The sequence below is a fragment of the Schistosoma haematobium genome, chromosome 6 (assembly GCF_000699445.3).
Source record: "Schistosoma haematobium chromosome 6, whole genome shotgun sequence".
Classification (NCBI taxonomy): Eukaryota; Metazoa; Platyhelminthes; class Trematoda; order Strigeidida; family Schistosomatidae; genus Schistosoma; species Schistosoma haematobium.
This window is the reverse complement of record NC_067201.1, coordinates 20,068,406-20,094,251: the sequence shown is the minus strand read 5'-3', so window position 1 is coordinate 20,094,251 and position 25,846 is coordinate 20,068,406. Positions and strand designations below refer to the sequence as shown.

Genomic DNA, 25,846 nt, shown 5'->3' with positions numbered 1-25,846 from the left:
ATGATAGTAAAATCAATATTAAAAGCTAACATACTTATAGATTGATTTTGGCGAAAATTCTGAATTATTTTATCATATTTAGATTTTGATAAATTTATCCTTGACAATGATTTTATTCAAAGGTATTTAGGATCAATTACCATGTAATAAAAACAATTACTAAACAGTTAAATGTTCGCACCCTTGTTTTACTACTTTTTTTTTATCTTCCTTATCAAAATTATCAAAGAATTAAGAAAATCTTTAACATTAACATTAATTCACTATTGATTACCCCGAAGAGCGATGTTTTATGGTGTGGGAGTAAGTTGGAAGAAAGGTAGGGGCGACCAGAACAAAACACGGCACAAATACATGAAGTCACTGACAAGTGGACTAGTCATGTTGGTAGGTGTAGACTACCTGGTTGGGGACCGCGAAACGATAGCAACTGATGGTTAGAGACCTTGAATGACATGGCTCAAAATCGTTTGCGATGACACAGGCGCATCCACTCTTTATGTTCTCCCAAACTCTAATCTTCTGAATTCTTCTTATCCCTTTCTTTTTTTCTCTTTCCAAATTTATTTCACTAGATTATACTCCTTGAATAACATCCACAAACCATAATCTTTCCCATTACTGTTTATACTTTTACTACCTCTACCACTATGGGTTTTGAATCGACAATTGTATCTGTGTGCTAATGTGGTATGGCAACTTGTGCTGATATGTGTGCGTACGAAGTTTTACGTTTTTGCTGACTGACTGAAATCACATTTCAATGAAGTTAGTATCAATCACAGCTATGTTGACTGAAATACTAAGTGTATCACAAAAATAACACATTTGATTAATCCGTTAGTTGGACGCAAATATAAAACCTGGTACATATATAGATTGATTCAAATTGTTAGACCTCATTAACTTAGCTGAATGAAATTTTCAGGGTGGATGCCAAAGACGTAAGATTAGTAGCACTGTTAATGATAATAAAGGATTTACATGATACAAAATGATCGGCTTTTCGTCAGTTAAATAAAACAAATTGAAAATCTAGATAAATCAGCCGTCATATTAATAAAAGCTGGTTCATAATTACTGTTCTTATCAATTGTTTTAACTTGAAACATTGTAGTGTTGTAACATGGTTGTTTGCCAAATCATCAGTTGTTTTATGACCTTGACTTTTATATTTAAAAAGTTATTTGTTATTTGATAAATTATAATATCTGACTTGACTATTTCATGTATGATTTGCGATGGCAACTTGAACCGATGCATGTATGTGCCTGGTCTTGCGTTGTAACTGACTGATTGAATATATTTGACCGAACGGCTAGTAGTTTAATCTTATCTAATCTATTCCGTTGATATTTGTTAAGTAGTTGGGGGAGCAAGTTTTCACTTTACCTATTGCAATCATTTCACTAATCCTATCAATTGATTTGAGCATTTGTATTACGAAGAATCGAGAACCATTATTTAGGAGACGAGACACACAATCAAGTATGAAAATTCGCTTCTTGTTAAAGTACTTCATTGTTGCTATTCTACTATACTTATGCATCCATGTTTTCAAAAATTTCCCTTTTAGATATATATTTATCCTAAATATTTCATTTAGAGAGGTTCTAGAACTGTTTTTGGATTCTTGCTCTAAGATCTTACATAGGTTGAGGAAATTGTTTGTGAATGAAATAAAATTTAAATGGTTTTCGGAAATCATGATTTAATAGTGAATGAATTGAAACCCTATCAGTATTAGTGCTTTAACTTGATAACAGTTCTGTAGGAACCAAAACTCTTTGAAACAAATTTCTGATTCTAATGTGCAATCTTAAACTAGAATCAGGTCAAGCAGATTTAAGTCTGGCATATCTTATTATGTAAAATTAATTGTTAAACTGATTGTCGTTTAAATTTTAATTAGGGTAGAGGCTGGCATAAATGTCTACCAACCCAAGTTACTGTACCACATTATCATAACGAGATAAAATGGAAAAGAAGAGTAACAAAGGAATAGCAATGTTAGTAGTTGCAACGACGGTGATAAAGACCAGATATTATTAGTCTTATTCGAAAAGAATAGATGAATTCGATGAATAAAGCGTATGGAGATAAACATGAAGAGTGATTCTGATCCTTGTCACTCATTGTCTGTAATACCTATTCATGGTTATCTCATAGACACCAATCAGGTCGTCTGGATCTACTAACACAATCTACTCAAGGACTTACCAGTCTGTTGCCACATCTTGAATCGGATGTTACTAACATTCTTCAAATCTTCTTCTACTCCAATGAATGTTGTACATCAAAGTAGGCTGTATTTGTGCATATGTAACATAGGCTTTAGCCTCATCAATAAACCCCGCCTTTTTGTTATTAATTTTTGATGATGTATTATACTCGTTAGATCTCAGTGTATTTGTTCATCTGAATAAAATTAAAAATGTGTTGATGGATTGATTCAATGTGCATTGATAATGACAGTCACGAGACCATTCAGTCTAGTGATGGTCCTTACGGTCATTATAATAAATCAGCTATTCTCTTTAATGTTATTGTTTTAAGGACGTTTATTTAAAGACAACAATTTGTATGATTTGATTGAAAGACGCTAAACATACGTTAAACCTTTCTTCAATTTTCTTAGTCTAAGGTTTCAATGTATAGAATAATGAGTACTATGGATTTCATACGTCAACAACTTTTCAAATTCAACCTGTAAAATATATCTAGCGCACTATTCGTTGATTGTTTCCTAAAGAAGGATTTTTTCCATAACTCTTTCACCAGGTACTTGGGTACGAGCCACACTTTTAGCTTAAATGTTAACCATACTATCTATTCACCTAGACCGAAATAGGTGGAACGAGGTTCGAGTCTAGGACTGGATATTGAGCATCTTAAGCACTTAACTATCAATTTAAAGTATTTCATCATTTCTGTTTAAATGTTTCCAAACAGACCACCATATTTTCATAGTTTTAATCACGTACCGATCTCAGCTAGACCATCACGAAAAAACGAGACACCGGACAACTGTTTGGTCTTAGTATGGGACGACTCAGAAGTGTGCGCCTGCGACCTCTCATCCAGGAATGAATCTTTAGACTTCGGTTTTCGCTCGCAAACGCTTTTCATTTGAAAAGCTGACACGGAATCAATGATGTACTTGTCTAACTTCAGTCGAGTTATGATATTACACAACCAACTATCTCACACTGTATGTGATTGAACTTCACGTCATCGTATATCTGTATGCTATTTTGGTTTTCAAACTTACTACTGTATCGGTATTGAAATGAAATCACTGCCTTTAAAGTAGCAATGACTGAATTCTTACACCAGTTTTTACCGATTTGATTATTTATACATAATCTCATCAATAAATTTCCTACATTTATTGATGTTTTTATGATTGAATTCATCATTGAGTGGTACTACTTCAAGTTCGCTAATGAAAGTTATCTAAGAATAGACTTATTAAATAATGCAACATTAGATAATCGACTGTTTGATTGTACCAGCAATATCAGTAATAATCACAATACCCTTGAATATTTTCGGTTTGAAGATGAAAATAACGATAAAGCTAAAATGATCAAGGCATCGGTTGAATGATTTCTGAACTAAAAAAGTAATAATTAATTCAGTTTATTTGATTCAGTCAGCTACAAGGTAGAACCAGGCACATATATACATCGGTCTAAGTTACCACACCTCATTAGCACAGCAAGATGAACACCAGGTTCATAGAAGTAGTTAATTCAATGGTGGTAATATATAAAAGAAAGATTGTGTATAAGGATATAGTACAGGAATAAATAATTAGTTCGTAGAAAGAAAGATATAAAGCAATTTTCATCTCATAGTTTAAGGGAAGACAGAGACTGTATACATCTACGTCATTGTGATTGATTCTCAGCCATGTCACTAAGAGTCTCCAACCATTGGTTACAATAGTCACGCGGACCCCAACCAAGTAGTCTGCATCTACCAACATGGCTCAGACTAGAAGCTAGTGACTTTGTGGACTGATGCCACATTTTGGTTTGGTTACCCTTAACTTTCTTCCAACCATCTCCAACACTAGTCAGCATTACGTGTTGTGGTAATCGGTGTTCAGGCATACGTAACTCGTGACTCAACCACCTCACTCGATGAAGATTCACAACCTCATAAACTGATTTACAATCATTCCCTAGTACCCTGCGTATAATTCATTATTACTTGCCCGGTGATACCAGCAGATGCGAGCAACATTTCTAAGACCTCCGTGGTCGAATACTAGTAACTTACGAGTATCTTCTACTCTTAATGGCCACGTTTCGCAGCCGTAAAGTATAACAGAACGAACTACTGGGGAGTATACTCGTCCGTTAATTTATAGACGAATAACTTGTTTTCGCCGTATGTGACGTAAGTTGGAAAAAGCCAAACGAGCTTTTTGGATCCGTGCTGAGATTTCGTCAGACATCAACCCCTTAGGGCTGATCAGACTTCCAACATGAGTGAAGTTGTCAACGCGTTAGACTACTTTATTCCTTATCTTTAGTTGAGGTGTTGACGCAGGCCATTCCTGGAGCAACAACTTGCATTTAGAGTGGGAGAAACGCACCCCAAACATCCTGGCATTGTTTATTTGATTAGTCAACATTTATTGGATGACTTTATAACGGAGCACACAATTCGAATAGGACGACCACTTGGTTGTCAGTTACAAAACTGTCAATTCTGTGTATCATTTGCAACTATTATTTATTATACAATTGTTTTGATTTTGGTTCCTCTCAAAATGTCAACTCAATTCGTGTTTATTTCTTCCTTGTTCAATTATTAGGTAATCACTGTATGAAATATATTCCTTGAAACACTTCTAACACTACTATACTGGTTAGGTTGAGTAGTATAGTAAAATTTCTAAAAAAGTATTTTATTTTCATCTATTCGTTTGTTTTATATCATTTATTTTCAGTGATTCAGAATGGTGGTTAGTTGAACATTCTGGACAAGTTGGTTACATTCCATCATCTTATTTAGCTCAAGCCAATTCTGTTGAAGCTGAAGAGTGAGTTGTCATAATGTTGATTCATGCATGAATTAATCTTCTCGTTTTTAATAAAACAAAACGTGCTTAGTGTAGTGAGTTTGTAATGATTGTTGAATTCTCATATTTTAACTCATGGATTGATTGTAGTTAGATAATCATTTAAAATCACATATTACTGGGTGGTAGTTTCATTCTAGTGCTTCCTCGTTTCCCGCAGTTGTCTAACTATGTTCTTCTCATGATGTAAACTATGAGAATGTACATATTTGTTTTACTTACCAGTCAATTTATCATGTACACTGATTTAAGACACTAAATACCATTACAGACATTGCTGAGTAGATGTTAAGGCACCACGAAATTTCCCACTCTTCTATAATATGAATAATATAGATGGAAATCAAATAGTACACATTTATTGTTTACCACAATAAATGGTAGTATTTTATCCAGTTCAATTCTATAAAATAGATCAACGGTAAATAAGGAATATCTATTTCTTAATTAATTTTTAGGTAATGTTACTATATATAATCGCTTGATTAACATTATCCTGTCATCATTAAAGATTCGATCAGCATGATGTTTGTCTTTATTCAGTGATGAATTTTTGTAAAAAAAAAAGGAAGGAGAAATACCTGTCCGTTTATTCGGTCCGTTCTAATGACCGTGTTTGCTGTTGGTCGACTTCATAATCTTCATATATCTTTCCAGTTCTGAAGACTGTTGAACACAAAATAGCTATGAAATGGAACGATATATTTTGATATATCAGTGTTTAGAGACAATTGTGAAAGAAAATGTAGATGTTTCAATTCGATAAAATTTTAAGAACTCAAGGCAATTTCTAGAAGCATAGCGTCCAGAAAATCTCATATTAAAAGACTTGAATATAACTTCAGTTTTCTGTTTTACATGGAACAGATCAATAGATCATGTAGTTAGAAACTGAAACAACAAATTAAGACAATAAAACGTAAAATGACCATCATGTTTGTCTTAATACTTTAGGAATATCTAGGGAATTCACTTCTACATAAAGTAAGAATTAATAATATTGTTTAATATCACCGAGATCGAGATCAACATTGATTGTTTCAAAACCTCTTTTTTGTATTATATTGAAAATAAGTATTGATTAATTTTAGAATATGTAAGCTATTAATTTATCAAAACATTGCTAATTTGAAATGGATCTGTTTTAACCCATATTATAGGGAACTTGAGTTAATTGTAAATTCACTTGGTTCTTGTTTTACTTGTATTTTTCCATTGTTATTTATGACTGTAATGGGTCATTCTCATGTTGATATATGTGCATCCTTTGCAGATTGCCTTGATATAACCTTAAGTCCCAGAGTAAACATCAACTCTGAGATGAAGGTACATCCAGCTGATGAGTCCCAAATAGGACGAAACGCTCATCCTGTATTACACTACTAGCCACTATCCATCTTTACTTGAGTTAATTTTATCCATTTTTTTCTTAGCCTAATATCATGAGTTTCATTATTCAATAATGGAATTCATGTTACACATTATCATCGATGCTTGTTTTAACGATATCCCTTAAAAAGGTTATAATTAAAGGCAATTATCCTACTGATATTTCGTTCAGTTTTTTTCTATTATTTAAGATTGAATATATGGTACCTTTAACGTAAAAAAAACAAATTTTCCTTTAGTTTTTCTTTTCTTTTCATTTTATTAATAATAAATACCAACAACCTCCATGAAGTAATAAATTGTAATAAGGTCTAGTATAATACACCTTCTTGCTATAGCCATGCACACATACACACACACACACACACACACACACGAAAACTGACTAACAACATAACCTTTCTACTTGAATTCTTCATAGATTTACAATTTACTAATAATAATTATTGAGTTAAGTTGATTCATTTGTAGTATTTCAACATCATAATTGTAGATTCATTATCTATAAAGGTTATACATATCAGTTATAACTGCCTTTCATTCTCCACACGTAGAACTGGCATACAACTATAGTTTTTATGTATTAGTAAACATATTTATGTATAATGTGCATAGAAAATTTTAAAAAAAATAATGAACGCATTCATCCTAGTATGAATCATGTATTGTTTATCACTGATTATCTCTTTGAATTTTCCTCTTTTCTCTCCGCTTTCATCGTTCATGTTGTTGTTGTTGTTGTTTAGATTTTCCTTCACCTCTTTTCATTTACACTTTGATAATTACACAATATAAATAAACAACACTAATAGTGATAACAAGAATGTTTGGTAAATAACAAATAAACAACAATAACAACAACTAATGATTGACCCAGTAAAAAGTAGTAACACGTACATGATAAAAGCGAAATACAAAACATAAGTGTTACTTAATCTATAATTATTTACATATATTTTGTATAGTTAATAAATTATCACATAAATTGTATTACCATTGATGTACAACTAGAAATAAATTGTAATATCTATAGATTAAACCTTGTTACTATCCCCATTCTTAATCATTTAACCAAATAGTTGTTTATTATTTGTTTCTTTTTTCCATGTGGAAAGTAAAACCAAATAAATCATAAGGAAAGAGATGTGAATAAACGAATTGATTTTTTACGTGAACATTTCAAATTCATGATAAAATACTGCTTGAATAATGATAATAATAATAATAATAATAATAGTATTTTCAATAGTTGAAATCATGATTCAATTGAAGCAAGAATCATAGAGAACCTGAAAGCATTGGATGGCTGTTTGGTCCTATTGTAGGACTCTTAAGCGGTGTGCATCCACGATCCCGCCTCGCGAGATTCGAACCCAGGACCTATCAGTCTAGCATCAATTGACTCATGATTTCAACTATTGAAATTACTGAAATCTCCACAAAACCCCTTCTGATAACAATCATCTGCTCACTGATGACTGACTTCAAGAGACATTTCCTGGAGTTCTAGTGAGAAGCCGTCACCAGTGGAGTTCAGCCAGGTCTGTTGTGAGATATCAGCTTACTGAAGGCAATGGTGTACGGTGGTGCAATTTCGTGGATTGGTTGAAGTTAGACACTAACACCATTGGATGCCGGCAGTCTCAGTGGTCTATTGGTTAAGCACTAGCGCTCGAGACTGATAGGTCCTGTGTTCGAATCTCGCGTTGCGGGATCGTGGATGCGCACTGCCGAGGAGTTCCATACTAAGATTAAACGGCCGTCCAATGCTTCCAGGTTTTCCATGGTTGTCTAACTCCAATTGACTGATGATTTCAACTATTGAAATTACTGAAATCTCCATAAAACCCCTTCTGATAATAATAGTATTCTAGAGCCAGAACTTGAATAAATATCCCGGTGATCATTCAGTAGACCATCAGTACTCTATAATTCGCAAAACTACCTTTTCACCATATCCTCCGTCAAAAGATAATGAATCAGTAGTTCAGTACTAGATATTATTCAACTTTTCATTAACTTTAACATAATTTAATTACTAGAAATTTCAATGAGACTATAATTTATGGACGACTTTTAAAGGACTCTAAAGTGACTTTGAGAATGTTCACTTGCCTATTAAAGCTAAATGAGGGCTATAAATCTATATGAACAATAAAGATTATGATTTGTAGTTGATGGTTAGGATTAAGAATTCGATTTAAAGTTTTCATCACAAACTGACATCAACTAAATGGATAAACGAATTTCGCACCAAAATCTAAAACCTATTACCTTAAATCTGATTAGTTCGTCCATAAATTATACTCTCGCCAAAATTTCCTGATGAATTCATATAATTAAGTATCCATTTTCCGTAGAATTTCAACATATCATGAAATCTTGATTCTTTCTTCTTTCCATACACCATTACCGTAATCTTTTTCAGTATCCAAGAAAAGATATATATTGTATTTTCTTAACCAATGGATGATATTTTATGTTATTCGTAGAATTGGTTCATTGAGACTACTTAGTAATTGAGTACTGTAAACTATGTGATGTAATTTACAGCCCTTAAATGCCCTGGTACGGCCAAGGGTGAGGTGAGTCGACTTTTCCTCTCGAAATGTTCTCACATGGCCACGCGTATACAGCAACTAAGTGGGAAGTTCTACTCACTGTGTTCTTGAGGCATTACTGTTGTTTACGAAATTGAGAGGATGAAAAATGAATGTCCGACGCTTTAACCGGGTTGGTGGATATGGAGGATCTACCTAGGGGAGTTGAAAAACCCTCATTCCAAACCAATAGTGCACATGGGCTCCAGTATTCTGAAGTAACAAATGGCGTATGAACCAATTATTGGTCATCTTCTAACATGAGATTGCATCTCCTTACGTTGCTTCACTGCCTTGTGGATCAGACTTTTAGATCGAAGACTCTGAGTGTGGCCCCCTAAGAAAACTACGTGATTCAGTTTGGGCACTCAAGCAGTATCACAGCCCTCAAACAAATCAAATGAGATTTGTGTGGCGCACATGTATCTGGTGACCCCTTATACCAATATCTATGTGTTCAAATAAATAAAGATGTAATTTATAAATCACTTGTCAGTCAGTAATATACCTATACATATTAAATGTTTGACGATTAGTTAGGCATAAGTTTTTTTGTTTCCATCTGAAGTCTAAAGATGATATGAATTGGGAAAAATAACATTAACCAGTTGTAAGTTTATGGATTTTTGTAAACATCTTTTAACTTATAATTGCTAAATGAAGCATTAAAATAAAATAAAGTTGTTTCAGTTGCCAACTTCTTGAAAGTGACCATTCAAGCATGAAAATCAATAAACAAATACCAACAATCCTTTTTTTTAATGTCAAACCCTTCGTAATATATTTAGTCTTACGCCTATCGAACTATTATTCAATTAGTGACTATACTATTATTGTAAGAGAGAAACGTTTTACACTTCATTACTCTCTGATTAATGATTGTCATCGTTTTAACAATCTTTTAGGTAAGTTTTAAAAAGTACAAAATTTATATTCAAGGATTATATTTATGATTACAACATCGTAAAATGACACTAGGAATGTTCGTTAGATTATCTTCTACTATTTTTAGCTTAGTGGTGGTAGGGTTATATTCGTTGATTGATTGACTTCAAACACTATTGAAACATCATTTATTTTTTTATCCAGCGCTATAATTCATTGATCGAAGCTTGAGTAGCGTACTTTTTTTGATGGAGTTTTGTTATCTGGGCTGAATGGTTTGGTCGTGAGGCTCTAACTGATTGAATGGATATATTTTAATGGTTGAGATCATGAGTCGTTCGAAGCTAGACCACCGTGGAAAACCGTTTCGTTCTATTGTGGAACTCCTTCTTGGCAGTGCGCATCCACGATCCCACCACACAGGATTCCAACCCAGCACCTATCGATCTCGCGCGCGAACACTTAACCTCTAGACCACCGAGCCGGCCGGCATTTAATGGTGTTAATGTTTAGCTTAAACCAATCCACTAAATTGAGCGACACATTTACCATTTTCTTCACAAGAGACCCTATTGAACTCCACTGGTCACGGCTTCTCACTAGAACTCCAGGGAACACCTTTTGAAGCCAGTCACTTGTGAGCATATGTTGATTAATATCAGAAGGGATCCTGTGAATATTATAGTAATTTTAATATTGAATAGATATAGTGCAGACATTGAACATTTATTTACCTCGATACCTGAAAAAATTAAAGAAAATTGTGATGTAGCATAATTTATTTATTAGATAAACTGACAATCTGTGAACCACATGTAGAGAAATTCGAACGCTTCGCTTATACCTGAAATTTGTACTGATAATGTCGTTCAGAAGAACGATGAAAGCTCCACGACCAAACCATCCAGTTCAGAGAACAATACTCTAGGAAAATCATCCATCTGAGCTAAGAATCTTCTCCACCATCTGAATATGATATATTAACGCGATATATTTCGAACAATCTGATCACACATAATATACTTGTTAAGAACATTTATATATAAAACAATAAAGGTCAATTAAGCAAATGGAGGAGACAAAAATAATAAACAACAACTTGAAAAATCATTACGCTGGATAAAGAAAAACAAGACCTGTTAATTCTCTGTAATAATAATAATAATTTTTATTAGATAATCATATTTGGTCTCATAAAATATGTTTTATTTAGATGTTATTCGTACATTTCTAGTCTTTCCTTTGGTATCACAATTTTGATGACTGAAATTTCATAACAAAATTCCCTTACCTCTTGTTTTCTTCCGTTTTTTCTCATTCTTAAGGTAACTACAATATCTAATACCTTAAACAGGTGTTTTGTTTAATCCGTTACTATGACGGTGTCGCATTCTCTCTCTCTCTCTCTTTTTTTTTTTCTCCCTCTGTGTCTCATTCGTTAGGTTGCTTGCTTAATACTTTCCTTAATTTTCTCTCTCTACCCTTACATTACTTATTTTTCTGACTTCTATGTCTGGTCTAGAAGTTTTTTCCCGGTTACGAGAATAGTGGTGTACAACAATGGTTGTTTAACAGTATATATGAAGAACACATTACCACTATGTAAGTGTTTATACACTCACTATGTACAAACATGCTCGTATGTCCGGTAATATAGTAGCATGTCCACATTTTTAGTGGGATATCTTTTACTGTTCTACTCTTGTTTTGTTACCGTATACACAATCAAACATTAAGACGCTTTATCATGGCTCTCCAGAATTGAGAAATCATCGTGTAGACAATTGGCATGCTGCCAATTTTCAATAATGTTTATATGCATATTTAATTTTAAATAGCTAAGTTTTTCCCGTTTTTTCAGAATTAATTAGACATATTATAGGTACGATGTGATATGTATATATTATAAATGAAGATAAACTTGTATATTTCAGTTTATTTTCTTTGTGACCACATAAAATTAGGTTTCAACAGCTTTGGTTTTCTTTATATATATACTAACTACTGTCATGTTATTTCCTACCGATTGTAAGGTTGAAAACGATTAGTAGTTTTTTTTGTTAATCTGTTACTGGCACGCATATTATTGACTTCTTATCTGTTTCCTATAACCATACACTAATTCCACGTTTTAAATTGAACAATGGGGCAAAATATTAGTAAGACCTTTACTCTTAGGTTAGTTATATGTAGAAAATTAGGTGTTTTTCCAACAGCTGAGATCATGAGTCAATTGAAGCTAGACCACCATGGAAAATCTGGAAGCACTGGACGGCCGTTTCGTCCTATTATGGAACTCATCAGATAATACGTTCCCAGGCGTTTATTTAGACTCGTCAACAGTATAATACGAACGAATTGATTATTGTATTCACGATCAATTATGATCCATGAATGATGTACAATAATATAAATTATTTTTTAAACTGCATAATTTGATTACTGACGAATAACGATTGGGTTCGGATCTTGTGAGGCGGTGTCGTGGATGCGCACTGCCAAGGAGGTATTCCACAATAAGACGAAACGGCCGTCCAGTGCTTCCAGGTTTTCCATGGTGTTCTAGCTTCAATTGACTCATGATCTCAACTATTAAAATATCTTTGTATTATAACAATGAGCAGGTTATTTCTTTATTTCACTGAAATATACTCATCTTTTCAATTTTATGTATGGGCCTATTTGCTATAAATTATATTATGTTACATTATTTTATTGGTAAAATCTAGTATTGTCTTACTACCACAACTATAACCAACTTTTTGTAACCTATTTTAGTGGTGGTCTAATAACACATTAATAATAAGACCAATGTATGTTAGTTTCAATATTTTTTTCCCTTTATATGTTTGTCCATTTCTATGGGGAGTGTTGGGGAGCGGTTGTGGAGAGAAATAAATAGTTGACTAGATAAACACTAAATTGATCTAATTTATAGTTTAGATTATCCAGTTTTACAATGGAACATGAGTCATATTTTCGTTTGTTTTCTTTTTCTCTTCTTCTATTAAATCTATTCTTGTTTATGTTTACATTTGTGTACAGAATGATAGTAATATACCCTAGTGTATTTCATGAATATATAAACTTGGTGTTGTGTTTAAATTGATAAGTTTGTATCAATATTAAACAGTTGTATATATTGAATGGTCTGCTATTGTTATTACTTATCTTTAAATGTGACAGTTTTAATAGGCATGAATTTTTTAAGGGCAATCGTTTGAAGTGAACCTATTCAAAATAAAATGTGGGCATTTGAAATGATAAGTATGATGGTAAAAATCGAGATAGGATGTATGCAAGACTTTGAATTTGTAGTTCATCTATTTTGCAATATTTAAGTATGTATGATATTAAGCATTTTCAAAGATTTCCCTATTTCAATAGTTGAGATCATGAGTCAATTGAAGTTAGACCACCATGGAAAACCTGAAAGCATTGGATGACCGTCTCATCTTCTTGTGGTACTCTTCAGCAGTGTGCATCCATGATCCCGCTCCGTGGTATTCCAACCCATGACCTATCGGTTTTGCGCACAAACGCTTAACCTCTAGACCAATGAACTTGTCGGCATCCAACGGTGTTAATATCTAACTTCAACTAATCCATGAAAATGAGCTCTACGTATAAAGACATTATCTTCACTGAGGATTTTCTTTAAAACTGTAAAGTTTACTTAATTTGTTTCCTTTCATCCAGCAAACTGATATATTGCATAGTTACGTGTTCATAGAAGACATATGTAGAGATAACTTTAAACGAATGAAATAAAAAAGCTTCCGTTGAAAATCATCCTCTTATACACAACACCATCCCAGTAAATAAATAAACTCTAGGTATTACACTTTTATTGAACACTGAAAAAGGATGGTTATCTTCACATGTGAATAATGATCGGTTTATTCCTAATATTCAGTGACTAGACAAAATCTTGTGAACAGTTCACCTTTCCACCATTTGTAAAAGTATTCAAATAGAAAATTCAAGCAATCTCTACACATACATAGATCATTTTGAAACAGAGAAATTGTTCAATTGCTAGCCTGTCAATTTGAACTGCTAGAAATTAACTATTTGCTATAGAAAAGAAAAAGTTTAATTATACAAATGAGAACAAATAACTCTGTATACTACTCTATTAGTTATACATATTATGAGAAGATTAAAGATTTTCTTAACCTATCTAGATCTCATTCATTTTTTATGATATTTAATATCTCTGACCGTCAATCATAACTTGTATTGATACTCTTAGCTAATTAAAACATTTCCTAATCATTTTACATTACACTCAAATGAATGTCATCTGAAGAGTCATTGAAAACTGCTAAACTCCGGTGTTTATTGGCATTAAAGTTGATACTGTTGAACATGACAACTGTCCAGTTGTATTCACCAATTTTTTTCTATCCCCTATCAGAATTGCAGCAGTATATAATCATCCAATCCGAAATGTGATACTTGACTCTTCACCTTATAAATGTATCTGAGACACTTCTATTCAATACTGGATGGATAAAATGTTTCCCAGTGTTTTCAGGGCACTTCTAAGCTTTTTTTGGAAGAATACGTTTGGTCTCCCCGAAAATTTGACATTGTAATTATTGAACGAAATTCCCCTCCCCAAGAAAAGTTGAATACATAGTTTTTCAGTGTTATCCTCCTTCTCCTCCTCCTCCTTCTTCTTCTTCAAGTGACAAATTTGAATCCCCATTTTGTTTCAATGTCTCTCCCCTTCTAGGACATATAATTTTAATTGATTTGAAAAAAAAAATTAATTTCCGCTTAAAATGAATATATCTACTTGCAGTGATCAGTACGTGGTGTGTACATATACATACTTTTTTGTAAAAAAAAAAAAGAACGAGGTTTAAATGTAACGTTGCTAAGGAACATACTCATAAACATTATTTTGTTGCTATTCATGAAAAGGTTTTATTGTTGAGTATTCAATTTTCACCATCAAGAAACTGTGAAATCCGATTAATATTGAATAGTGTTAGGCATGCTTTAAGATGCTTACTCAATTTGATAAAAAACATAAATATGTCTAATATGTAAGGTATCTTCAATCTTACTTACTTACGACTGTTACTCCCAATGGAGCATAGGCCGCCAACCAGCACTCTCCAACCCACTTTGTCCCAAGCCTTCCGCTCTAGTTCTATCGAATTGTTGTTCATTCTTCTCATGTCCGTCTCCGTTTCTCGGCGTAATGTGTTCTTTGGTCTTCCTCTTCTCCTTTGGCTTTGAGGATTCCATGTCAGGGCTTGCCTTGTGACGTATTTGAATGCTTTCCTCATTGTGTATCCTATCCACTTTCAGCGTCTCTTCCTGATTTCTTCTTCTGCTGGAATCTGGTTTGTTCTCTCCCACAGTAGGTTGTTATTGCTGATAGTGTGTGGTCAACGGATCCGAAGTATTTTGCGTAAACAGCTGTTAATAAATACTTGTATCTTGTGGATGATCTCTTTCGTAGTTCTCCAGTTCTTCAGTCTTACAATAGATATAATCTACAAAAATGCATGTTTGTAAATAGGTGCTTATTATGGTTTATTCATCAAAATATGATTGATTATGATTTTGTTCTTTTTATTTTGACGATCGTTAAAAAAAGTCACCTTAGACATAGTTATACATATATTATTTGTATAAACCAAGAAAAGAAATGTATTCATCACTCTAATTTATGGTTCCTAATCATCTAGTTGCAAATATCTTAAAATTATAGTCGGATTAAAAACGAGACAATAGAGGTCGGCATAAATTATGCTATTCAACTTCACATGAACTACCAGATCTATATATTAAAAACATCAAAATAATTCAGAAAGGCTTTTTTAACTAGCAAGAAAGGCGAATAGCTGAAACGTTGTATATACTGCTAAATCTCACCTCTCTTAATAGAATAGGAAACATGGTTATTCATTCAACTTGAACTATTTCTAAACAAACACACGTAGTCCTATTCCTACCCCATATGATTACCATACACATACATACATACATTTCAACTCTACTCTTTCACATTATAAACTTCATAATTTTCTTACCATCTGTTAGAGGGATATAAACTGGATTAAAGCATGTTCCATGCAGGATTGTGTTGGAGCACGCCTATTGGCTATTTCCTAACCAATTAGCGCTACGGAGACTTAAAGAAAATTCTAGAATCTTATATGAAAATTACAAATATAGTAACGTTTTACTTATTGTGATTGTTACTTACTGTCCAACCTTGTTAATTGGAATACAATTACACTCCCGTTCATTCGTGTTCTGATTTGGGGACTTGTTGAGTGAAGTAGTGTCCAAGATTACTAAGTAATAAGAGTAGCTAAGTCATAATAAGCGAAATCTTAACACCATCATACAAACACAAATATATACACGAATGTCCTATACAGAATTACATTGACCAAATAATTCACTTAATATTAAAATCATCAAACTTAGGTTGAGTTTGATTGAACTAAATATTCTACCTTGTTCCTGTTTACTATTTTAACTTGTTTTAATTTGATATGTTTATCTACTTACTCTCTAAAGAAGCAATTTAAATCAGGTTGTGAGACGTCAGAAATTGAATTCTCTACTCTTTTGGTTATCATCAATATACCTTTATCAATAGCATCTTATTCAATATATTCAATTTATTTGAAATTATCGAGTCTAACCGGTGAGACTATGATTTATGGATGACTATTGAGTGACGCCAAAGTGACCTTGAAAGTGATCACCTAATAACTAGGACCAAATGAGAGTTATAAACCAGTGTAGAGAATTAGGATTATGATTTATGGTTCATAGTTAAGGTTAGAAATTAAATTGAAGGTTTTCATCACGAACTGACATCAGCTATAATGCATAAACTCTATTTAGCCAAATGGATGAGTGCATTTCGTGCCATGAACGCGTAACTTTTAGACCACTGAGTCAATTATAATGGTGTACATGTCTAACTTCCATATCGGACGAACATATTCCATTGCATGTGATAATTAACTTAGTTATTTGACTGTGTAATCTGATTATGTGTATCGAAAACAAAACGATACCATCATGAAATTTTTCGATATTGTCGAGTGCAGAGGGAAGGAAACAAGTACTTTTGATAGGTATTTCATATATGTACAAGCATAGTATAATTACATCTACTATTATACATTGTTGCATTTCAGTCATACTCATCATGTGTTATTTCCCCTCTCTTTTAAATTATGGAATTAATTATTTACTAAGTGACTTTAGGCAGGTAAAACAAAATATTGTTTTTCCTTGTATTATATTTATTCTTTGCTTATTCCACCCCCAGCTTTATTTCAGATAATTTTCTGTTTCTTTATTGAAACGTGATATTTAATCTAAACAAAGAGAAGTATTATTATGAGTATTCATTGCCTTTAATACATTTTTATGATAGAAGATACTTCCAAGTTAGATAATGAATAAAATATTTTATTCAACTACTCCATTCTTCTCACCCCCCTCACACACACATTGTCATTCTGTTAAAATTCAAATATTTTCCCATCTTTCTTTGAGGATACACTTGTGTTCATTAACATTACTGTTAATCAGTCTTGAGTGCTGTTAGAAGTATGAGGGCGGTTATCACTTCCCGGTTGCCCACACCGTAAAAGGGTTCTTCTGAAGGTACCTAAAAATGAAATTGGATTGAAGGTGGTCTTAGTGACCTGAGAGTGTGACCGCAGTGCCCAAGAGACAACTGCCTGAATTCGGTCACACACGGCCTCTCTGTGGGTAATTTTCATGTTAGCTCCATACTTGTTGAGACCTTACTGCCGGAGACGGATATCCGTGGGATAAGGCGAGATGTGTATCTTTAGGGTCGACCTTGTCCAACCCCACCCCTCCTTGTGAGACGGCAGCATCGCTGTCATGCTGGTTGTCTGAAGGAAACAGCTTACTGCCGTCACACCTCTGTACTATCGGGAGTAGGACTTGGGACCTTGAGTTTGCGGTGTTTAGTCTTAGCGTTCCTCAACTGGCACGTTAGGACATTGAGGAACGAATGTTCCAGTTAGTACAGCTCGATTGGTTCATCACGATAGGCAAGCCCGATCACGACGTCAAGGTAGCAAGAACGGTCGGCTTTATTCAATATAATATTTTTGGTACACTATAGAATCCTCAGCACAAAGTATTTTAGTAAGTTAACTTTTCTTATTTCTTGATCGATCCGTGCCATAAATATTGAGTTGATCACCAGTTAGATGTTAGCAATTCAGGAATAAACATCTGTATAATGTTCATTCTTTTTAATTCATATTGGCAACAACCACGATATCTTTGATTGAGCTCTTCTTCGTCAGTTGTACAGCGAAAAGTTGTACACTTTTCAGAAACACACCCGAATAGGTTACGAGACTGATAAGCATAATAAAACCAACGGACGAAAAAAACCTGATAACTTGTTGAAATATCTAAATGGAAGAAACAGGTAGCTCAAATATTCAAGTAAGTGGTAAGTCTTGCTAATTGAACACTATTCAATTCCTAAGCTATTCTCGTAACCCCCAAGCTAGAACTACACAGTGACCTGAACATGAGAGAAAAGGCGCAAAATATACGAGAAGCACTTTACTCCAAAGGTTCGTTTAAGTACAGAAAATATAGGGTCTTTATAGTATTTTAGGTGTCCTTGTGTTTCCCGAAAATTCTGGCATGCTACTAAACATAGTAGCAGTATAGTAATCAGTCAGTCAGAAACTCGAAATGTGACTTTTCACTTTCTTGATGTTTCTGGCTAAACTTCTACTGAACACTGACTAGATAAAATGCTTCTTAGTGTTTCCTGAGTCTTTCTTGTATTTTGCAAGTTTTCTGGATCACTTCAACAGTAAGCTCTTTTGTTTCCACCTAAACTACTAATAAATTTCTTATAAACGAAAAACCAGAAATGAAACGTTAACTTTATTAATCCATTTCACATGGACAACAACAACGCCAACACCAACAAACATTCTACTTTCATTCATTTTTTTTCTTTGATCTTCATCTTTCATTTCGAAAAACAAAACAATTATGGTTCTTCTTCTTCTTGTTAACATTTAACTATAACATTAATGTTTATTTCGGTTTAACCTTTTGAACAATAATGTTCGTCTAAATGTTTGACAGATTATTCTTTTTCTCTTTTTCTAAAAATTACAAATTACAATTTTCTCTCTGATTAATTAGTCTAAAATAAAGAAGAAAATAAAATGATCAATCCATTTGACTATTATTTAATCTAAACAGTAGGAATAAGAAAAAAAAAAGGATACTCCTACCCCATAATTCAGGGTTTGAAAAGTCTGGAAAAATAATGTGAAAACTTCGTTAATACGATAAAAATAATCTTCATGTTCTTGTAATAGTATTCCGACATGAGACAATAGGTTTTAAGCGTTCTTTAAACCTGAACGCTTCAAGTCAGGCTATTTTATATAAGCTGTATTGCTACGTAGAACTGAAGGTCTCATATGAGACTGAAGGTTCACCATTGGTATTGTGGATAGTTCGGCATTATTTTGGCAAGTTTTGCTGACTGTTCATGTGCAAAATTAGTTTGCTAGTTAACCGATTTCATTCATAATGGTGGTTGCTTTTCACTGTTCTCAAGGCCATTGTCATTGGGACATTGTAAGGCCTGTCGCCATTGCTAACATTAATGAGTTTGACTGTTGTGTAGGCGGGATGGGTTGACTTTGGCCTGTTCGTGCTGTGCATCATTGATTCACGCGATCATTGATCGGAATAATTATTCATGTGATGTGAATGTTTATATGAATGGTGCGAATGGTCCACCACTGTGGTTGGTGCCTGTGTGGTTGCACCACAGGATTGAGCTGTACTATTCAGATTGTAGCGTTAAAACCTATATGGTGTCCGGTCTTTCTGACTATCATTACTGTTTCAATTATTCTGACTCTGTTTACTGTCTATCCTGTCAATTTTATCCTGTTTTGCTAATGTGGTTTGTCAACTAGTGCATATTTATGCTAATCCTTACGTTGATTATGACTGACTTATATTTAATATCCTTTATATCACCATGTTTCTCAATTAAGTCTTCTTTTCTTGCCATTAACGGTGCATCATCTTCCTGCGAACTATAGTTGGTACTTCCGAAGTATATCAAGAAAAGATTCAGAACGTCTTTTATTATTAAAAGGAAATATTCGTGGGACATTTCTGGTTCGAGCTAGTGAAACAACAAATGGTAAGCGCTTCTTTCACCCTTTGTATATGCTTTTTACTGATGATAAATTGTTTAAATAAATTTCTCTGGTTAGCATTTTCTCACCAAGATTCTTTTTTAACGGGATTGATTTGACAACCTCGCTCCTAATTGTCTTTCTCCTTTATCCGGGCCTAGTACCCGCCATAATCTATGAAGGGATCCAGAAAGAATTATTACCAATAAAAGCCGATTTCCAATTATGTTTCATTACTGTATTTCAGCTTTATTGGTTGACAAGTAGATCGCGAATGTAACTGTCACTCACTTAGATACTGTATTATGAACGGTTAGATAGTAGAACAACTTCGGTATCTACTGCATGTACCAATCATTATAAAGGAGTGCTTAAATTTTCAACATCATAATTGATTGATCACTGAGTGGTCGCGGCCCGGATAGCCCAGTGGTAACGTGTCTGACTGTGAAGCTTGGTGATACGGGATCGAATTCGTCAGGGAGCACCAGTTCCCCCAAGATTACAGGTACAGCTTGCTGTCGAGTGCCAAGTAGCGCGAAACCCGGGTCCAGGGTTTTCTGTCGACTACCTCCAAACAACCATCATCTTAAATTTTCAACATGCTTGGAACTTATGCCATACGTGTATAACTTTGCTTACCAATTAATCTACAAACACAAGTCTCATGAGTATGGTTCACTGTAAAGTAAAAAAGATTCAAGTTTATTTTTTAAAATCTGATTTACGGAAAGTAAGTATATCATGTTCTGATTAGTAGCTGATTTGGACACGCATATACTAAGTGTAGCAAGGTTGGACGACTACAGTTAGGAACAGTTAAATACTAAATTTTCTGTGGTTCATGACTTTTTAAAAATATTTTATTATTGTTTCTCTTTTCCTCTTGAACATAAGGTGCTCTATCCTTGTCAGTGCGTGATACAGAACAACAAAGAGGTGAAACTGTAAAACATTATAAAATTAAACAATCTTCTGAAACTGGTGATGTGTATATAACTACAAAACAAGTCTTTCCTGATTTAAAATCATTAGTTATTCATTATTCTAATCAAGCGGATGGTTTATGTTGTTGTCTTACACGTCCATGTCCAAGACCACCTCCTGTACCAACTGATTTATCAAGATTAACAAGAGATCAATGGGAAATTTCACGTTCCTCATTGAAATTAATTGAATTATTAGGTGCTGGTCAATTTGGTGAAGTTTGGAAAGGTAAATTGTACTGATACTGTTGTATTTTGAGATAGTTTATGATATTAATTTATAAAGTATAAATTTGTAGTGTTTAGCTTTAATTACCTTCAACTTACCTACTTACATACTTAGTTACGCCCGTTAGCATAGGCAGCCGACCAGCATTCTCCAACCCACTCTGTCCCGGGCCTTCCCCTCTAGGTCTATCGAATTGTTGTTCATTCTTCTCATGTCCGTCTCCATTTCTCGGCGTAATGTGTTCTTCGGTCTTCCTCTTCTCCTTTGCTCTTGAGGATTCCATGTAAGGACTTGCCATGTGACGCAGTTAGATGCTTTCCTCATTGTGTATCCTATCCACTTTCAGCGCTTCTTCCTGATTCCTTCTTCCGCTGGAATCTGGTTTGTTCTTTCCCACAGTAGGTTGTTGTTGCTAATAGTTTTTGGTCAATGAATCCCAAGTATTATGGGCAGATTACTGTTGATAAACACTTGTATATTCTTGATGATTACTTCTGTAATTCTCCAAATTTGCACTCTATACAGTAGAAGTGCCTTGACATTACCTTAAACCAAACGATGTAATTTATCTTTCACTGTTAGAATCAGATCTGTTTGTAAGAGTTAAATGGTAGCTATCTGTCGGCTGGTTAGAATAAAATTAAACGAAAATATGGAAGAATATCCGATCAAACAATACAACAAAAGAAGCTTATTCCTATTAAATAATAAGTAACATGGAATACGTACGCGTAGAGTAATAAGTTATTGTTAATGTACATCAGTATAATGATTTCAAACCTACAACCATTGATGTATAGTCTTTTTTAAAGGTTGGATGAGAAAGCGCTTAGTTCTTCATACATCTCACACTAATAATCAACAACTTTATTGTTTCATAACACCCTAAGAAATCCCTTTACAGCCCTTGATATTAAAGCTTACAAGGTATCGTCTATTCAGAAAGAGAAAATAATGTTATAATTAATCGAATACTTTTATAGTGAACGAAGATTTGGTGGGCGATAACCACATAGTGATTTAGTAAAATGTAAAAATCATACATTAAGTACATCATTTGCACACCTTTGAATCGTTTCTTACAAACTCCATTCCTGTTTTTATTACAATTACTCTCTGTTTACATTATTGTTCTCTTCAATTTGGTTTTCTGCTTCCAGGCATTCCACTTTTGATCAGTGTTACATACTACTTATATCTGTCAACATCAGTAGCACATACTGCACTTTATATATATACCTTAAATAATTAATGTTTTAATATGCAACTAATCAGTTTGCAAGTTTGTAATATAAGTGAACTGAATTTATTAGTTAGCCTCGTATTTGGTTCATTACATGGTTTATTAAATTAAAATTACCGATACTACTACTAACTACTACCATTGAAACCTACATTATCTTATATTTTATGTCATTATCAGTGAATTATTATAAAAATGATTTGTGTTTGCTATATGACAATTATTGGTGAATTTTAACAGTTTGCTGGAAAATTAATGTATCAGTATAGGGATTACTAAGTTTTTCATTGAGATCATGAACCGATTGATGTTAGATCACCATTAAAAACCTGGGACTCCTCAGCAGTACGCATCCCAGGTTTCCTAGATGTCTTATCCATACAGCCACAGTTCGAATAACTAAATACTTCGAAAGAAAAATAAGTTGTCGCAAGACTGAAGGAAAACTTTGTGAATGACTGTGTATGGAAATAAAATGCAAAACTCATCGGTTAAGCTTATCTGTGGTCCGATATAATGAGATTTCCTGATAAAATATAAACTCATTTCACAAACTAATATATTACCCATTAACCCATTAAGTTATTATGGGCTACTGAAGCGTGTACTTGTCCGATTAATTATTTTTTATTTATTTTTTTCATGCTCCATAACTAGCTGAACTAACAAACTTAAAGATTCTAGATTGATTTCATTGAAAACTATCCATGAATATAGTCTATAATAATCTACTTAGTGTTTATTAATTCATCGGCTCCAAATGCCCTGGTACGGCCAAGAGTGAGGAGAGTCAGCTCTCCCTCTTGAAATGCTCTCACATGGCCACGCGTATACAGTCACTGACAGTGAAGTCCTGCTCATTCCTTTCTTATAGAATTACTGTTGTCTGATAAATTAAGAGGACTAAAGGCGCTTTAACCGTGTTTGTGGATATGGAGGATCCACCTACGGAAGTTAGAAAACCCTGATTCCTAATCAATACTTACTTACTTACTTACTTACTTACGCCTGTTACTCCTAATGCAGCATAGGCCGCAGACCAGCATTCTCCAACCCACTCTGTCCTGGGCCTTCTTTTCTAGTTCCATCCAATTCTTGTTCATTTTTCCCATATCCGTCTCCATTTCTCGGCGTAATGTGTTCTTTGGTCTTCCTCTTTTCCTTTGGCCTTGAGGATTCCATGTGAGGACCTGCCATGTGACGTAGTTGGATGCTTTCCTGATTGTGTGTCCTATCCACTTCCATCGCTCCTTCCTGATTCCTTCTTCTGCTGGAATCTGGTTTGTTCTTTCCCACAGTAGGTTGCTGCTAATAGTGTCCGGCCAACGGATCCGAAGTATTTTGCGTAGACATCTGTTAATAAACACCTGTATTTTCTGGATGATGACTTTCGTGGTTCTCCAGGTTTCCGCTCCATACAGTAGAACTGTCTTGACATTTGTATTGAAAATCCTGACCTTGGTGTTGGTTGACAGTTGCTTTGAGTTCTAGATGTTCTTCAGTTGTAAATATGCTACTCTTGCTTTGCCGATCCGCGCCTTCACATCTGCATCAGATCCACCGTGTTCATCAATGATGCTGCCCAGATATGTAAAGGTTTTTACATCTTCCAAATCGTCTCCGTCAAGTGTAGTTCGATTGTTGCATTCTGTGTTGTATCGGAGAATCTTGCTTTTCCCTTTGTGTATATTGAGACCTACTGCTGCTGAGGCTGCTGCTACACTGTTCGTCTTCTCCTGCATTTGTTGTTGCGTTTGGGATAGAAAGGCCAGATCATCTGCGAAGTCTAGATCGTTCAACTTCATCTTAGATGTCCATTGTATCCCGTGTTTCCCTTCAGACGTTGACATCTTCATGATCCAGTCGATCACTAGGAATCTGTCATGATTCCAAATCAATGGTGCACATTTATTATTTATTTTATTGAAACACATAAACATTTGTACGAGGAGGCATCAAATAGATATGCGCCACGTAAATCATCCGATTTGTGTTAGAGCTGGAATACTGTCCGGGTGCTCAAACCGAAGCATGGGCTCCACGATCCTGTAGGAACAAAAGGAGTATAAACCAATCGTTGGTCACTGGCTTACCATGGGACTGCATCTCCTGACGTTGCTCCACTGCCTTATGGATTAGACCTTTAGGTCGAAGGCTCCCAGTGTGGCCCCCTAAGAAAACCTCCTGCCTCGTTTCGAGCACACGGGCAGTATCCAAACCCTTACACAAATCGAATGATTTATGTGGCGCATCTCCATACCACCTTCTATTTCACTAAGGTAATCCATTCTGTGAAAGTATTTGATACTAACTTCTTATGCCATCTGTTCAAACATATTTCAGATTGTCATTATAAAGTTTATTTTCTTATTCATTAATTTAATCACTTTATTACTATTATTATAATTATTTATTAAATGAAAATATTCAGGAAAATGGAATGAAACTATTGAAGTTGCTGTGAAAACATTAAAACAAGGTACAATGACTAAAGAAGAATTTCTTAAAGAAGCACGTATTATGAAACAATTACATCATCCAAGACTTGTACGTTTATATGCTGTAGTTACAGCTGAACCAATTTATATTATTACTGAATTAATGAAAAATGGTAGTTTATTAAAATATTTACGTGATGGTCCTGGCAAAGAATTAGGATTGAAACCATTAATTGATATGATGGCACAGGTAAATTGGAATCATAATTATTTCATATTTTATGTGTGCTATAGTTTATTGGTTTACAATTAATTAATCGTTGGATGGTGATCAATGTCATGTATGTCAGGTCCTTCTTAGTGCAAATCGAATCCTATCGATCAAGTTTCAATGTGGCCACCAGTCTAGATGACTCGAGATTGTGTGCACTATGTTGAGATAAGATGGTGGTCTGAGGTAGTCAACAGGAAACCCTGGACCCAGGTTTCGTGCTACTTGGCACTCGTCCGCAAAGTGTACCTGTAATCTTGAGGGAACTGATGCTCCCTGATGGATTCGATCCCGTATCATCCAACTCAGTGGTAACGTCTCTAACTGGGTACTTTTCTGTGAGATTTATGGTTTAAAAAGACCACGATTTTCATAAACATAATTCTCAGACAATTATTTTACATCATTTAGTCGAGTATTCAAGAAGTCTGAGCATAATTATTATAAAGACGATAGAAAATAGTTTATGACCCGCTAAAATATCCAA

The 25,846-nt window shown here is 34.1% G+C and overlaps 1 protein-coding gene across 1 annotated transcript in view; it reads left to right on the top strand.

Moving 5' to 3' along the window:
- Positions 1–25,846, top strand: part of MS3_00008738 (uncharacterized protein) — a gene marked incomplete at its 3' end in the record, with an annotated part of 47,694 nt that overhangs the window by 18,142 nt on the left and 3,706 nt on the right. Inside the window, exons 2-5 of the mRNA XM_035729670.2 lie at positions 4,964–5,056; positions 20,046–20,197; positions 21,090–21,407; positions 25,082–25,338. Coding sequence (XP_035586351.1) covers positions 4,964–5,056; positions 20,046–20,197; positions 21,090–21,407; positions 25,082–25,338 — 820 coding nt within the window. The remainder of the gene's footprint in view (positions 1–4,963; positions 5,057–20,045; positions 20,198–21,089; positions 21,408–25,081; positions 25,339–25,846) is intronic.